At 37.2% G+C, this 16,807-nt stretch overlaps 2 protein-coding genes across 8 annotated transcripts in view; one reads left to right on the forward strand and one right to left on the reverse strand.

Moving 5' to 3' along the window:
• Window positions 1-6,851, forward strand: part of OXR1 (oxidation resistance 1) — a 138,406-nt gene extending 131,555 nt beyond the window's left edge. For all 7 annotated transcript variants that reach the window (XM_053947733.1, XM_053948499.1, XM_053950064.1 and 4 more), the window contains 4 exons: window positions 557-709; window positions 3,406-3,501; window positions 4,061-4,134; window positions 4,833-6,851. In XM_053947733.1, coding sequence (XP_053803708.1) covers window positions 557-709; window positions 3,406-3,501; window positions 4,061-4,134; window positions 4,833-4,968 — 459 coding nt within the window. In that variant the 3' untranslated portion in view covers window positions 4,969-6,851. The remainder of the gene's footprint in view (window positions 1-556; window positions 710-3,405; window positions 3,502-4,060; window positions 4,135-4,832) is intronic.
• A 3,174-nt stretch (window positions 6,852-10,025) lies between these two features.
• ABRA (actin binding Rho activating protein) lies at window positions 10,026-15,462 on the reverse strand. Its single transcript, XM_053958398.1, has 2 exons — window positions 14,711-15,462; window positions 10,026-10,503 (listed from the first exon to the last, which is right to left on the reverse strand). Exons 1-2 carry the CDS (start codon window positions 15,460-15,462, stop codon window positions 10,026-10,028), a joined length of 1,230 nt encoding a protein of 409 aa, XP_053814373.1.
• Window positions 15,463-16,807: the final 1,345 nt, after the last annotated feature.

Consider the following 16,807-nt stretch of genomic DNA (forward strand, 5'->3'; position numbering starts at 1 on the left):
TTAAATCCTAACTTTGAATACACCATATATTCAGACAGACTCCTGTCTGTCTTTGCCCCGTTTCCATTCTTTCTTGAAAATATCAGTGAAAACATGGCAGTTCTTGCTGTCCAGTCTAAAGTGATTTCATTACAAATGTGTTAATTGAAGTTTTGGATTAAAAAGCACAAGAACAGGTCAAGAAGCAGCATTTACCCTTCAGCTTGTTACCTGCTGACTTGAATGATCTACTTACTCAATGCTAAGACATTGGTGGGACATGCAATATTGTTAGGCAAGAATAATTATGTGAGTGAACCTTTTAGAGACCTTAACAAACACATGTTCTTTAGTTGATAAATCATTCTTATGCAGGTCACTAGTAGAGGCAGGAAAAGAAACCTGCTTGAGTGACCAAAAGTAGAAAATATACATGTGAAACTTCAGGTTTAGTTCTTAGGTTTTAAGGCCACATAAAAATGGTTGAGCAGAACATAATCTGCTTTCATTTATGTGTAATGTGTTCTTAAATATAAAACATATATTAAATAAAGGGTTGTAATTTTCTTGTTAATAGCTCACAAAGTCTCTTCCACCACGGACTATCGGCTATCCATGGACTCTTGTCTACAGTACTGCAAAGCATGGCATGAGCTTGAAGACCTTGTATCGGACAATGATGGGATTAGACACACCTGTGCTGTTGGTTATCAAAGACAGTGATGGACAGGTAGGAAAATACTTGTGTGGCAGTAGGGGCCCATCAAGAAAAATGTTTGAGGAGTATAAAGGAATAGCTGATGCTTCAATCCATCATGAGAGATAAAATTCTGTGTATCAAGCAAGTTAAAATTTTGTGTATCAAGCAAATTTTCTCCTTAGAAATTGTGTTTTACTCTTAAGCAGTCCTCCAACATACTACATGTCTAGGAAATAAGTGAATGATATAAGTTAGTTGATGTAATGCAAGAGGCTGGTAATATCCAATTAATCAATTTAATTTTAATTTTTTATGCACTTAAGGCATGAGAAATAAAGTCTCTAAAACCTTCTGATGCTGGAAGGGCTTGTTGAATTGGAATGCTGTTAGCTGTGGCTAGTTCTTCTTGGTATATTCTGTGGCTGCAGCTAACATCTTTCAAGAGCTGTACTACCTTTGTTACATTATTAATTTGTTCTTTGAGTCTCTGTAGTTGTGCTCTGTTTTTCTTTGACTGGGTTATGAATTTTAGGAAGTGGCTCACATCTCACCATTTGAATAGCAGACATCCTCTCTTGAATAATCTAGTAACAGGTGAACACTGCAGGCAGTATGAAACTTCTTGATTCTTTTTCTGCAGCTTCTCTGTTTGCTTGTGGAAGCATGTTACTGCTGTCATGAAAGATTGACAGAACTGCTATAAAATCTATAGCTTTCACTTCACTTACTTCTCCCAGTTTGGTAACCAACGTTTTTATTTTCAGGAAGCGTGGTCTCGTTCAGGGGGTTGGAAAACAGTAAATGAAGGGTATCTTTTCTTATTCAAGTCACAACCTGATTTTTTCATTGTTTCCTACCCCAGGGTCCATGAAAAAGAAAAATCCCTTCTATCTCTCCACTAGTAGTGGACTCTTTCCCAGAAGTTCTTTAAAAATATTTTCTTCATTTACCTTTTAATCTTGAAGACAAAAACAATTGAATAGACCTGAGATGTCTCAGCAGACTCATCAGTATCATAAATGTACTTTGGTGACTTCTCTAATTACACTTACCTCCTTCTCATAAATTAATAAGATATACCTCCTACCTAGTACCTGATCTGTCCCAGAAAAAATGTCCTTTTTCTGGTGGGGCTGTCTTGCCACAACTATGTCATATTGTCTGTTGCTGAAGGAATTGGTGTTACTTTCTGTATATGAGCATCTTGGCTTGAATGTTCAAAAAGTGTCATAGTTGCCCTGTCAAAACATGGAGTTCATAGATATGTCATATTTTATTTATTTCTTTGTGAAAAAAACCTTGCTGATTTTCAGCTTGCAGCCTTATACCTAGGAATATATATGAAAGCATGCCTTGGAATTCTGGATCAAGTAGTCACTGAACTCCACATGAGAGTGGGGGAAATCCATGTCTATTCAGTGAGCAGCATGTGCAGAAGGGGTGGTTCAGATGAATTTTACATTCTCAGTCCTTCACCAGTTATCCACCCTAACAACTAGCCACAAAAATTGGATATCATGGAAAAATCCTAGGTACATCGCTTCTCAAGAACTAGAATAACTGTTGGGAAGCAGATTGCACTTTTTCTGTAAAGCCTTATTCTTTTATTGTTGCTTATAGCAAAGAGGTGATCTTTCAAGAGTCAGCTTGAAGCATATAGAGCACAGAGAGATTGTCACATCCTAATTCCTGAGGGTACTTGAAGCTCAACTGGACAAAACTGAGTCAACCTAATAGCTTCAGAGTCAGTCCTCCATTAAGTTGGGAAATAAGTGGTAGACTGTCTGAGATTCTTAATAGTTAAATGTATTCCATAATTAGAAATAAAGCTTCAGTCTCTTAAGTAAAATACGTAAGGTCTTCTACATGGTTAGAATTTACTAGTTTTGTGTTTTACTGGCTACCCGGATAACATCTTTGAGAGGATCCAAGACAAATGCTGGAATAAGTGTTGTATGTAAAGTTTACACCTGTGTAGAGGCTGAACTGAGATAGTTTAGGTTTGACAAAACTCTGTTTGATAATTTAACTGAAGGTTAGTTCCTCAGTTGTTAATGAAATCTTACATTAACTTTTATCTTTTTTACTTATATTTATTTACTAGATGTGGTATCAGCCCTAAGGATATTTATCTGAAATAAGGCATGTCAGAGCTACCTGAATGTAGTTTAGCTACCAAAACTGCTGCAGTTATTCAAAGAATGAGTTGAGCCCTTTAAAGAAGTTAGGATACAGAGACTCAAATAGTTTGAGGGCTAAGAAATAATTGCAAGGGTTCCCATTGCTGGAAAATATGCATGTAGTTATTTAAATATGGAATATTATGTATTTCACCAGCACATTTTGTAATATTTATTGATGAAACTAAATTTGAGTTCAGTATGGATTTTTATGCTAAAAAATGCTCTATTTAAGTTCACTTATCTGCATACACTAAGTGCAGTCTACGGTCACAAAATGTTTGACAGAGAAAAGTTAACAGCCAGTTTCCTGAAGTCTAGTCAGATGCCTGAAATAACAAAAAGTAAAGTGTCTCATCTGTCTTGTTTTTTAGAGTTTACATGTGCCAAGGCCATATCTCAGAACTGTGGTACAGTGAAATTCATAGAGTGAATTTCAAATTGACATTATTTACAACCTTATTTATCAGTTACTATCATTAGAGATTTTTGGTTTCTATGTTGCTTCTCTGAAGTTTTTCTCGCTCTGATGATTTTTTGCTACAGGTTTTTGGTGCACTAGCATCTGAACCATTTAAAGTGAGCGATGGCTTTTATGGCACTGGAGAGACCTTTATGTTCACTTTTTCTCCAGATTTCGAGGTAAGTTGTAATGACTTTGTATGCTTTTGCTCCCTTCACCACCACCACCACAAGTACATGATCTTAAAATCATTAAGGAATAAATGTAACGGTAAATCTGAAAAATATTGCATGATGGCCAAAAAAAAGTCATCACACTAGTTTTTTGTGGAATCTTTAACTACACAGTGAATTAGTAGTATTTGCATGCTGAAGAACACATTCAAACTGACTCTCTTTAATTGTACTGAAGATTTTTCTACTGTTTAAATTCACAAACTACATCCTTTAGGAGCATATCATCTAATTGAAGCATATTTCCTTGGTATTTTTTCATTGTGTAGGAGTTTTGGTGCTCAAAACCAACCTGGTTTGGAATGGTCTTACTTTAATTAGTGTAAAATGTCAGAGAATTTTTTTGTCTGCAGCTATCTGTTTCCTGAATTTTGTGTCAACTTCGTTAAATTGGCGTCTACCCACCCATAGTCTGTCTTTACTGATGGTTGGTTTCCCTTCAGCCAAAATGAAAAGTTCAGATATTTTTACTTGCTAGTCTGTTTCGGTTTTTTTTTTTCCTTAGGTTTTTAAATGGACAGGAGACAACATGTTCTTCATTAAAGGAGACATGGACTCTCTTGCTTTTGGTGGAGGAGGGTAAGTTACAGTTAGAATATGTTAAAAATATTTGTCTGGACACCTTTGAAAAGAAAAATTGGAATTTACTTCAGTTTGGTAGATCAGGACTCAACAGTTACCAGCCAAGGAACTTTAGTATGTCAGGCTTCCGATGCTGACAAAACTTAAACAGGAGTTTTGTCTTCCCTGTTGTGTGGCATGAGGTTTCTGCCCTGCAAGGTTATGATGCCTTCCGTGCTTGACTTGCATGTGTGTCTTCCCGTATTCAGAATGGACACAAGATATGATTGTGGAAGGATGTAAATGTGAAAATTATATGTAACTAGAAGAGGCCTGAATTGAAACTGAGCCCCCCAAAACATGCCAGGGTCTCCAGAAATCATACATTGTCATGTCCTGGTTTTTTCCTGCCCATGCAAGTGCATATGCTTCTGGAATGTTTTCCTTATTTGTTGCTAGCATTCTCTTTAGATATAAAAGTGGTGTTATGTCATCTCTTTAATAAAAATGGAAGAGGCTGAAAACCAAAGAATTATAGTTAGATTATTTCAGAATATCTGCAAAAGGGATATTCCCAAATTAATAATAGTAAAAAAAAAAAAATCCTTGTAGCATAAATTTATTAATAGCCATGATGTACTTGTGTTAAAAATATATTGATGTATTTAATGCTTATTTTCTCAGTCTTTTGTTTTAATATATTGTCTGTCTTGCAGAGGAGAGTTTGCTCTTTGGCTTGATGGTGATCTCTACCATGGAAGAAGTCATTCATGTAAAACATTTGGGAATCACACACTTTCTAAGCGGGAAGACTTCACTATTCAAGACATAGAAATATGGGCTTTTGAATAAGTATTTCACTATTTCTACAGGTTATTGTCCCAAACCTGACATGAATCAGTGCAGCTTAAAAATCCCTAGGAGCAATATAATGTGTTTTACTTATCTTTTTTTTTTTTTTTTAATATTTCAGTGTGGCCATTAGTTATTGTTTTTAAATAGCAGATGTTTTTTCATGCTCTTGCATCTGTAATATACTGTCATACTTTTTCTAAGCTATAGACTCTTTTACAAAATATTGACCTTGTGGACTAAAAATTAACATTAGTTACTTTGAGCCTTGTGGCCTGTGAAATTTTCTTTTCTATATTACAGTTGCCTCCCAGGTTTCCCACACACACCTTTCCTGCAATCTTGCTAGGGGGCTGCTTCATTGAATATAGCTTATTATTTTTGTATTCAAATTATGTCTATGAATGAAGTTGCCCTCTGTGAACCTCTAAGAAAGCTGCGTGTGGGTGTTTGGCCGTGGCACTGCAGAGATTGGTCCAGACCAATGATGGGTTATTCAAGTGGTGCCACAAATGGATGAGAAGCTGAGCATTCCTTCCTAATGCATCCCAGTACACAAATGGTGAAGTTAGAAGATATCCAAAGTCAACAGTGCCACTTGTCTTGTTTCTTGTTCACGTGTAGAAAAAAAGTCAGTTAATAGGTGTTGTAGCTGCATGCTGATTGTATTTAAAGAGTGTTTTGCACATGCTGTTAAGGATCTGCAGGTTTGGGACAAATACTGACAATATTGAGCTAAGTGGCAAAGACTTACAAAATAGCAAGAGAATGTAAGAATATGATAGTTCAGAAATTAAAAGGCTAAAGCAAGCAAAACTCAGTGAACAATTTGTAGCTATAGTAGGGCATTAAAAGTACAGACACAGATGCATCTTTCTTCAACATAAAGTGTCAGATATATACTGTTATACTGTTGTAGCCGTGTAGCACATCAGCTCCAAGAATATAGCTTATTCCTGTCCAAAGAAAAAAAAACTTGTGATGTTTTTGAGTGGGTCTGTGTTGTAAATTTACAATAAGCACCAGCTCTGATTAAAATGACATCATGTATCATAGGTAGACAATATTGTAATTCAGTAGACTTGTGGAATATGCAAACTTACTGTCATGTGACCTCAAAAAATAAATGACAGGCTAGAATACAGTTCCAGTAGCTCTTGTTCACTTTTGTAGAAAACTTGATAAGCCATTGTGGCAATAACAGCTCAACAAAACTGTTTGTTTCAAAGCTTTTATTCTATGTTCTGCAAAAAAAAAAAAAACAAAAAACAAAAAACAAAAAAATTGCTGTTAAGTGTGACAGTGACTGACTTTGTGCTGAAATTTCAGCTATTTCAGACAAACATTGTATATTATCTTGTAAATTAATGTTTAAAGTAGTTTTGTTATTATAGAAAAGTGTTGATTGACGGGTTGCTTATAGCACTTTAAATTATTCTAGAAATGGAATAAAAGCCAAATGGGTTGGCTTACGTAGATGTAGTTGTATATTTCAAAATATTTACATTTCTGGAAAGTTAAAAAAAAAACTTATTTCAAGACAGCTTACTGCTATGGTAACAAGAAAGGGCAGATGTTTCATTTATAATATGCTAATGCTCAATATGAATAGAAAAACAGGGCTTTGTTTCCTGTCTCTATGTATATCTCTTTATCCTTATTAGAACTTAGTACAATGTGTAGAGTAAATGTTTACAAAATAAGGAACTGTAAATAAATTGAAATGGCTTTTCTCCCCTTTGGTCTTCCACAGCAGTATTATTGTCTTTGTGGAGTTACAACTGATGATTACAACAACAAAAAAAAAATCCTGTAATGGATTTCAAGTACTATAAGCTCACAGTGATGTATAGCAAATAAATCTAAATATATGTAAAAATAAACTTGAGTTGGAGTTTATTTAGAAGGTTGAGTTTATGTAGAAGCACAAATGCCATTTTTTGCTGTTCATTCAACAACTGAATGTACAGAATGCATTTTCCCATGTTTTTTTGGCATTTCTGGGGCTTTTTAAAGCCCTATGGGAAGCAGTGGGAATGAAATACATTGTTTCCAACCATTTTGAAGAAGGACAGGGAAAAAGAAAAGTCTCGGATCATCCTTGCTGACAAAACTATTGATTCAAATGCATAGTCTCTATCCTAAGCTCATATTGCAAATAAATATATTTTAGTTTTTTAGAAGGTGGTGTGGAGAATTTTATAAATAATTATACTTTGAATAATTAAATGAAAGCACACAAAAATCTTCAGTAGTTGAATGTTGCCAAGTATTGGACCAGTCTTGGAAAAGCAAATAGAAAGCAAAAAAGTGGAAATTGGCGCTTACTGGTGTGAGCAGTACATTAGCAATCATGCTTGTAAAATACTAAATTAGTTCAGAAAAAGAAGGACATTTGATTTAAAGCATAAGTGACTGTGGCAATGCTTGGTGAAGCAACTGACTGTGTAAGAGATCTGTAGAAAGTAGTGTATGTCTATTTAGGCAAGACCATGAATTTTATTACCAGAGGTGTAGTTAATTTCTGTATGACATACATAGAAGCCTTGATGTCCCTTCTGTCTTCAGTTCATCATTCTTTTTCTGCAATAGAATTCCTTTCCATCTTTCCTGGAAAGGTTTGTTTCCATGATTGTAAAGTGTTGGGGTTTGACATTCACTGAAGGCTTGTGAGACCCATTTATCTAGAGTTAGCTGCCAGCAGAGCGTGTCTCAGCATCCAGTACTTAGATGAATTCACTGAGTAATTTGGTGTTTTATTTGGGTACCTGGGATCCAAATGTGGGATTCTTAAAGTACCATCTTTTGGCTCTAAATCCTATCTGTGTTAGTGCCTGATTTTGTGTAATCTGCAAAAAGGTCATAATTTATGACATACAGCTTTTGCTTGCATTTTCCTACTCACCTGTTTATATTGCGTTAGAATTATTTTTTGGTACAGGAATTAGAATATCTGCATAAAATTTGCTCTTGGAAGATGAGTAAGAGCATTGACTATTCATTCAACTTCAAATAAAAAAATAATCTTGTATTCTTCATTCAGTATTTGAATCTTAAACACTGATATGTTCTCCCTTCATAAAAGAACAGATGTCATCAGGGTATTTTACTGTTGTCATTGCAATTTGGAGCTCAATTAAGGGAACAAAACTCCTCTTTCTCCACTTAAAGAGTATGTGCTACTGCAGTGATAGACAGCTACACTGTGCTTCTGGAGCAGAGAGGGGGATTGTCCAGCTGAGGGACTGGTGTACATTTGGTATGGTATGTGCAAGCCAGTCCTGCTGGCTGCATTTCACTGCAGAAATGCCAGTGCCAGCTCTGATTTCTGCTGTCCTGCTTACCTTACCAGCTTTGTAATTGTAGTTTGTTTTCTCCTGTGATAATTACACTGCTAATAGTACACATGCTGTTGAATGCTAAATTGCTTTGTGCAATTTAGATAGCTATAAAAGGTCATTATATAAAGATGTAAATAATAAGTTAATAATATGCAGGTAAAAATTATGATATGTAAGTATTACACTAAGACATCCATTTTGTAGGTTAACTTGAGTAGTCTAAGAGATCTCAAGAAAATATTAAAAAAGCTCCATTGATTCGACCTTAGAATTTTTTCTTCCATAGTCACATAATTATGCCTAAAGTATTAATGATCTACATAGATTTAGGATATGTAGTAGTCAGTTCTTGTATAATTGAGTTATAAAATACTTGGTTTATTTGTACATTGAAGCTTCAGACTGGAGTACCTGTACTCATAATAAGACAGCAATATTTGTTTTATCAGAGACAAGATGTTAATACACCTCTACTTCTGTAAGAAGATATTTGTTCTTTCAGTTTGAAAGAATATTAAGGGGGAAAAAAACACTTCTTTTTGATTACTTGCCCAGGCAGCTGCTCTAAAACAAATGCTTTTCATGTGAAGTGCACATTTTACCAGGACAGCTATTTTTCCAGTAGTAAACTGATCTCTCTAATCCAGTAAGTAGCAGAGACCTTACAGAGATCTCAGATTTGTGAACAATACAATTTCAAGTCCTAAAAGTATTAGTTCATTAGCACTTAGTCCTCTTCAGCATCACCTGGACTGAAATACATTATTTTAGTGACATTGGAATGGCAAATCCTTTAAAATTAGGTCAGTATTTCTGTGTAATGTGGAACAACATTTTCCTCGAAGTTATGAATGCCGTTTCTCTCTTTTTTCACAGAGATACATTTCAATAGGAGATGATGATGTTAGTCACTTTTTTGCTGTATACAAAAGTACAAGTACCTGGCTAGTTTTTATATGTTACATATTATTTTTCCCTGTATTTATAAGAACAGTATCAGCATAGATAATCAGATAAGACATTGCACAATGTTACATAGAAGGTATTTTTTAGGTAGCTATCTAATCAAAACATTTTTATTCATTACATTCCAACCTCCATAACTTTAAATATGAAACAATCTAAAAAATTAGTTATATAAATACAATAAATATATAAAACTCCATTTATAAAAAGAAGAATTTTTATGTGATATGTAAGAGAAAGCTGTGTCAACAGTTGTATCAACAAGAGAATACTGCAGTAATAGTTACATATTGTTTGTAAAGAAAACAAATGTGGCATCCTTGATTCTCTATTAAAATAAGGTAATTTTAATTGTAGTTAATTAATTAGAAAGTGCATGCATGCACAAGACCATTTTTCAGATCAAAAACTTTGAGTTTATTTTGTCATTCAGCTTCTGATCTGGCATGTTTCATATTCCTGTAGCTATTTATATTGCTATGGGCTTTTATCATCAGCTGCTTATATTCCATATTGCTTTTCCTCCTTATTTTTTATGTAGTAATTAACTTAATTGTCTTGAAAGCACTTCTGGTATAAAATGAAGTCCATTTGGGTGTTTGGGTTATCATGCACTAGTTATAAAATACATATTTCAAAAAATATTCTTTTCTATGTGGTGAACAAGGGAATCTTATATTCAAAGTGTGCAAATGCTAATGGCAAGGGAGGAGAAAAGTTTTCCAAAAGTTGTTCTGGTTATAGCCTAACCTATTTTAATAAAGTAATTATGACATTATCATCTCTTCCTTGCCATAACATTTCTCCTTCAAAGTCCACCAGCCCGTGTTTCCTGGCTCTCATCAGAATCCCAACAACCTTATCTGAAATACGAACGTATCTGTCGAAGAGTTCCCCAAAAGTGACTTGGATCTTGCCGTCGGGCCGTGGCTTGGCCATTGATTCAATGATGAAGCACATGTCCCTGATCTCCCGGTGGATGTGGGCCTCAGCTCTCTTGGCTCTCTCAGCAGTTTTGGTTCCTTCCTTTGGGTGGCCGTATCCTTCATCTCCTTTGTGCAGGCGTGTGGACATGGCCAGCTCGTGGTCAAACTCCTCACTGAAGGGGTTCAGCTTCTGCGTTATGATGTGCTGGTCGGCCCATTCCTGCCACCTGTCCTTGAGGCTGTGCACGGCGCTGCATTTCCTGCGCGCGTTGCTCCGCGCCTCCTCGCTCAGCCGGCTGGCGCTGAAAGACACAGAAACACACCTGAGCTTTGCATGTCCACCTTTCCTGATACAGTTCTGCTGTTTGTTGGTCTCTGCTGTAACTGGGTTCTGTGCTTTAGGGATGAGTTGGAATCCACCAGGTGGCACGAGTTCACCACTTCTACATTAGTTCTCTAGGGGCTGTTTATCCACATTCAGTTTGCACACAAAGGTAAGTTCCGTGATCCCAGCTTTATCCTGTCTATGCTACCACTTTCCAGCCCTGATCTGAGCCTGTTTTGACAAACTTTGTCCCAGAATTACTTAATTCTGTAAGGGAACAAAACTATGTTGCTGACACCTGCACGTTCTGTACCTTTGGTCAGTCACACAGTTCCCCATTCCTGCCTGCTTGGCCAAGCCTGAAGTGTGCCTGCCCTGAGGTGAGAGGTGCTGATTGCTGTAGGTGTGTGACCTGGCTGAAAACTAGAGGGTAGTGCCTAGAAAAATCTGCCCTCTGTAATAGATGTCAATGATTATAGCAACAACAAAGAGCTAATTGAGTGCAGTAGATCTGTCTATGCTTCTATATTTAGAGTATGGTTCTGAACAAATACTGAAGTCCAAAATGCACATTCCCATGTGTAGAGTAGAAGCCTGAAAGTGTCAAGGACAAAGGATAAGGAAAGACCTTCAGAGATTTTTTTTTTTCTTTTTTTTAATGTGTGTAATAGTTCTGGATGACTCCAGGCAGACACTCTATCCTCTAGTGGCCCCTACCTTGTGGGGTAGTTATAGATAGTCTGAGCTAGTCTTTGTGCTGTCCACGTCCTGTCAATGTATATGTACTGAACTCAGCTGGGACTATGCTGTGCTGTAGCTGTGCCAAAGTAATTTGTTTTCTAATATTTTTCCTCCCCAAAAGGCTGCTCTGAAACCTCCCCAGTAATGTCAGCTGAATATTAACACCAGAAAATCAAAATGCACTTAGCAAACAATACACAGGGCTGCAAAGTTGTAGAAAATTCTGTTGCCCCGCTGTTTGATCATTCCTTTGTATTCTACTAAGCTGGTTGAAATACAGAATAGGGCTCATAGAGATGTTCCTAGTTCAGATCAGTGCACCAGAAAGATGCCAATATTAGGCAGGGCTATGCTAGGGTAAGAACTGCAAACACCTAGTGCCAGGGATAGAAAAAGAACTAGGAGAGCTGCACTACTTCATTAGCTGTGGAATTGCCCTAAGATTTGCTTAGCTGTATTGAGAAACTGTGTTTTAAAAGCTCCAAAATACTCTTCCCTATCAATTTGGTGGAAAATCATCAGAAGAATTGAGCATACTGAGTTGCCAAGTAAGTGCACCTTTCTTCTGTGATGTGACTACAGAGCATCCTGAGAGAGGGCAGCATGTCTGTACCTGTAATTTTGTGTAAATGACTAACAGGTAGGTGTTGGCAGGAAAGCATTAAAATATACTAGTGGGGTAAATATAGACAATTTGGTTTCCCGACAATAAACCAAATGCTCCTCTATATAAGCTATTGTCATACAGAGAAAGGGAGAGCTGGGATCCTTTGTCTCTTCACCTGAATTGTGCCTTCATTGCCCAGAGGAACTGTGGTCACAGGGTTTGGCTATGCAAAGGAATTTGCCTCCTGAAGCCTATGGCTACCTCAAAAGTCACAGAAACCCTGTGCCAGCACAGTCTGAACTCCAGCTGGAGCTCAGATTGCTTCACTAGCTCTTCATGTGGAAGCTATCAGTTAAGGCAGGGGGAAAAAATCCTAAGTGAATCAAAATTGCCTTGAAGAAGTGATGCCATCAGTCTCAGTGGAGTTTATGAGTAGATATCATTGTGGAGGACTTATTCCTCAGCCACAGCCAGCTGCTTCCCCTTCTCTCCAGGGACTATGACCACTGAGAAAGTCCTAGAGCTTTGGTTCCCCAGGTTGAGTTCAGAGAAGAGGGGGACTGAGACAGGAGGAGGCTGTGAAGTCTTTGTTACTTACTTTAATGGTCTAGAATGTATTCCCTCCTTTTTCTACTGAAACTAATTTTCCTTTCCTGCAGAATATTATGATTGCCTTCCTCATCCAAATCATCTTCTCAGTGGTTGAGAAAACCATCTTGCTTTTATTGTGCCTCATATGGGCTTGAAAAAAACTTACTTTTTTAATGCAGCTTGTAATTTAATCATTTCTAGTTGCTGAAGTGCTATTTTTGCCATTGTTTAGCTTAATAACAGGTTTAAAAAGTGAATTGTGTACACAGAGAAGCATTTCTTCATATTTCTACTGCACCGACACGAAGGATTGTGCACCCAAAGTGAAGGTTTTGAACTTCTAGTCAGTCTAAGAGGTGCTTTACATGCAACAATCAACTAAGTTAACCTGTTAACCAGAATGATCATCCTAAATGTATTCTGACCTTCTAGGCAAATAATGTCCATGTTGCATATTTGCCCTGTTTCTGTCTGTAGGGGAGAGGTATGAATTCTATTTTAATGTTTTGAGTTTCATATCCCTTTTGTTGCATCCATTTTGCTTCTAAGCATGAACAGAAGAGTGTCTCTTATGCCAGTAGGAGTCAACAAGCCTTCTGCTAAGGAAGCAACCTTATTCCAGTAAGTAGTGAAGCTGGAAATAATGGAGTGTGATGTGAGGAAAACAAAATACTTGTATTGATGCTTTTTTTCCTGGAATGTGGAGAGGAAAATAGGAGATATGCTTTAACAACTGTGTACTTATGGCCTTTTTGAAGATTAAACCACATTGAAAGGTTCATAAGGGTAGCAGGGTGAAATATTATATTCTTAGGCTGTAAAAAATTTAAAAAAAATGAATAGTTAAAAAAGTTCAGTCCTGATAGCAGCACTGTAAGTGCAGGAAATTAGTTCTGTGTTCAATTTCAATGGAAGAAAGAGCTATAAGTAACATAGAGAGTGTTATTTCAATAATTTGGATCACGGTAAATATGGCTAATCAATCTTTTTCATGGTAGCAGCACTAAAATTAGACATATGAGGAAAATATAAGAAAAGTTTAACAGAAGCTAGATAGTTGGTCTGTTTCTACTATAACATTTGAAACTGAGAAAATTTGTTTTAAATGAAGTTGTTTACAGATAAGTGCTGCAAATGTATCTTTTTTCCACTGTATATTTGGAATCTTTGATTTGAGGTCATAACTTCTGTGAAAGGATGGTGCACACAGTCCTTGCCAAAAGCAGGTACCATGAACTTTCAAGCCCTAGGTTACTGGGGAGCTTTTTTCACTTGGGCTGTTAACCATTTTCTTCTTACAGGAGCTGACTGCTCAGCTGTACAGCAAAGCATCGTTCTAATTCCATTTGAATAGTTAAAATAGCTCTGGGGGTGTGTGTTCAGATAGCTGTGCTTAAAGGTTCTATATGATTGAAGTCCATAACTATGTTAGTCACAGTCTAATGGTCACGATAATGCTCATCAGTAGTGAGGTGTAAAACCAAAACAGTGACCATAATACAGCCTGCCTGCCTGTCTGCACAGGGATCACAATATCTGTTTTGGCATTTTCATCAGTTTTTCATCATCGGTGCTGATCCAGTTTTTAATTTCTGAAAATGTGATTGAGATACAGTATGAACTTGGGGTCCAAGATACTGTGGAATTTTCCTTTCTTTGAGTTGATGAATTCCAAATTCATGGAAAGCTTCCAAAGAGAAGCAGTGAACCCAACTTCTGGTAAGAAATACATGGAAGTAATTCCTGCAACATTAATTTGGGACATTCTCTTCAAATTGCTCCTGAGGATATTTACAATTTATACTAAGCAAAATAATAAATAAGTATTTGGAAATATTACTTGTCAAATATATTGATTTAGAAAAAATTTGCTGAAATTAATGACTAGCTAAAGGCTCTTGATGAGGTAAAAGTTGTGATTCTGAAATATGGACTAAGTATTAAGAAGTAGTTATTTTGATGAACCAGTAAATCCAATGTGCAAATTAAATACAATTAACATCTCCCAAATATAACTTCCTGACTTTTTGTATTACGTACATAGTCAAATGTTGTTGAGTAACTATTTAAGCACAGAGTGATAAGTGAAAGATCTCCTGAATCTTGATTAGTCTTCTAAATCAAGAATAAAAGTTCATCTTTGACCACTTCCTATTCCCTCTACCCCCCCACCCCCACCATTTTCCTCATGGAAAGCTGTGTCCCTCTGCCATTTGTGTTGATGTAATGAAGATGCTTTACTTACAGAGATGGGACAGGCCGTTTAATCCTCACAGCTGTCACCTCCCGGTCACTGTCTTCCTGCTCGAGCTTGTCCTCTGCTTCCCCATAGCCACTGTCCTGAGCATCCAGGCTGTCATCACGACACTTCAGCAGCAGCTCTCCCTTGGGCCCATCTTTGTCCTCATCTTCCATCTTCTCCCAGCCCTTGGTCAGCTCTGATACCACATTTGAACACTTCCTCCTTATAGTTGAAGGTAATTTGTTACTAAGAATTTTGTCAATAGCACTTGATTCTTCTTTAAGTTTGGTCATCTCGGAGCTGCTCTTGTTGTTCTCGTATCTTTCACTGAGGAGGCTGACATCACCCCCTCGTTCGTAGGCTTTGCTGACGACTGTTTTGGTCACCTCTTTGCTTTTAATGCTGAACATTTTGAGGTCTTCATCTGATTCCGTTGATTTTTTCTCAGCATCTCTTATTGTCACCGATTCCTTTGCTAAGGATTTTTTATCATCTTTTTCTTGGTCCCTCTTGACAGATGGAATTTGCCATTTTTCAAAGGAACTTTCTTGTACAGGCTCAGCTGATGAGCTTTCAGCAGTGGGGACCCATCCAGAGGGCTCTTGCTCTTGCTTTACATGGTGGTCAGATGCCCACTGCTGCCAGCCTCGTGCCAAGCTGAAGACCTGGCTGGCCATCCGGATCTTGTGGACAGCCCTTTTCACAGGAGCAGTTCTCGGCTTTTCTTCAGGAGCCATGCTGCTGTCTGCTGCCATCCTGGCTTCTCCCCTTCTTCTGCTCAGCACCTTCTGAATGGGCTTCCTGAAGTGAATAATGCCCTCTGAAGAGGGCCACACAGATTTAAATAGAAGCAGGAGCAGTTGATGCCCATGGAAAATATGTGACATGCTTCTCACAAAGATAGAGTATCCTCACTGTTGCAGAAGTCTTTTTTTAAAATGCAGGGTTACATTTCATCACAGCAGATGAATTATGCATGATGTAAACAGTGTGACACAGACCTGTTCTGGAAATAGTGGGAAAGTAACAGCTCCTTTAGTCCCCCCTCCCTGGGACTGCTGAATTCCCAGTTTGCTGGCAAGGGTCTTGTTCTTTTGGAAATGCAGCACTTGGGTTAGAGATCCTGATCAGAATGGCTGAAAATGCTAAATGTGAAGGGCTGTCAGTGGCTAGGAAGTCTGGCCAGAATGGACACTCCTCATCATCACAAGAAAATAGTGGCCCTTGTCATGGAGTGTGAAGCCAGAAGCAAGTTATGACTGAGAAATTTTTAGAGGTATTTCCTAAAAAGATACTGTATGATTTTTTTCTTATTGCTCATGTGTCCAAGGAAATCGGAGTTTGTTAATTTTTTAAAAGGTATTTATGAGTTCTCTTCCCAGTCATTATCTATTAATGTCTCTCTCTTTAGAACGTACCTTCAGGGGGGCCTGGGAACACTATCATGTTTGCTGTCAGCACTAAGGAACAGGGAATCACTATGTCTGTGGATCAGTATAGTAAGTCTGACTTGATCGGATGGATGAATGATCTCCCAAGTTTTAGGATTTTGAGAAAATAAAATATAACCTATTTAATTTCTCACTGCTTTTCAATCGAGTTATATGCAGCATAATTATGTTTACTGTGTACAGTCTAGAAAAAATCAGTTTTTCTAGGAAACCTTGTGATTTGTTCATTCCAGAGGACTTCCTGGAGTGAGTTCATATTCGAACTTGTAAAATTGTTTAGTGAATTGATACATCCATTGTTGCATGGTAATAAACATTTTTCTGAGATACAGTCCTGTAATATTTTATGTCTTAGTACAATGTTTCCTAAATAGGAACGGAAAATGTCATTGCTTTTTCAATCCATCATACCTTGCAGATTACAGGATGACCCGTGGCACTTGCCATGTGGTGCTCTGAGGCACTCAGAACTTCAAGGAATTCTGTTGGCTTTGTTGGTGTTACATCAGAGATAAATATGGACGCTCGTACTCTGCCTTTTTTTATCTTCTCTCTGTTAAAGGCTGGGCTGTTTGAAGTAGGTCAGATCATATTTAGCTCTTGATTAATGCTATAAGTCTACATCATACCTTTGACTTCCATGTAGAAT

The sequence above is a fragment of the Vidua chalybeata genome, chromosome 1, assembly GCF_026979565.1.
Source record: "Vidua chalybeata isolate OUT-0048 chromosome 1, bVidCha1 merged haplotype, whole genome shotgun sequence".
Classification (NCBI taxonomy): Eukaryota; Metazoa; Chordata; class Aves; order Passeriformes; family Viduidae; genus Vidua; species Vidua chalybeata.

Coding starts and splice junctions, on each gene's coding strand:
- ABRA (XM_053958398.1), bottom strand. CDS start 15,462: ATGGCAGCAGACAGCAGCATGGCTCCTGAAGAAAAGCCGAGAACTGCT. Junction 10,504..14,710: donor AAACGGCCTGTCCCATCTCT/GTAAGTAAAGCA, acceptor TGTGTCTTTCAG/CGCCAGCCGGCTGAGCGAGG.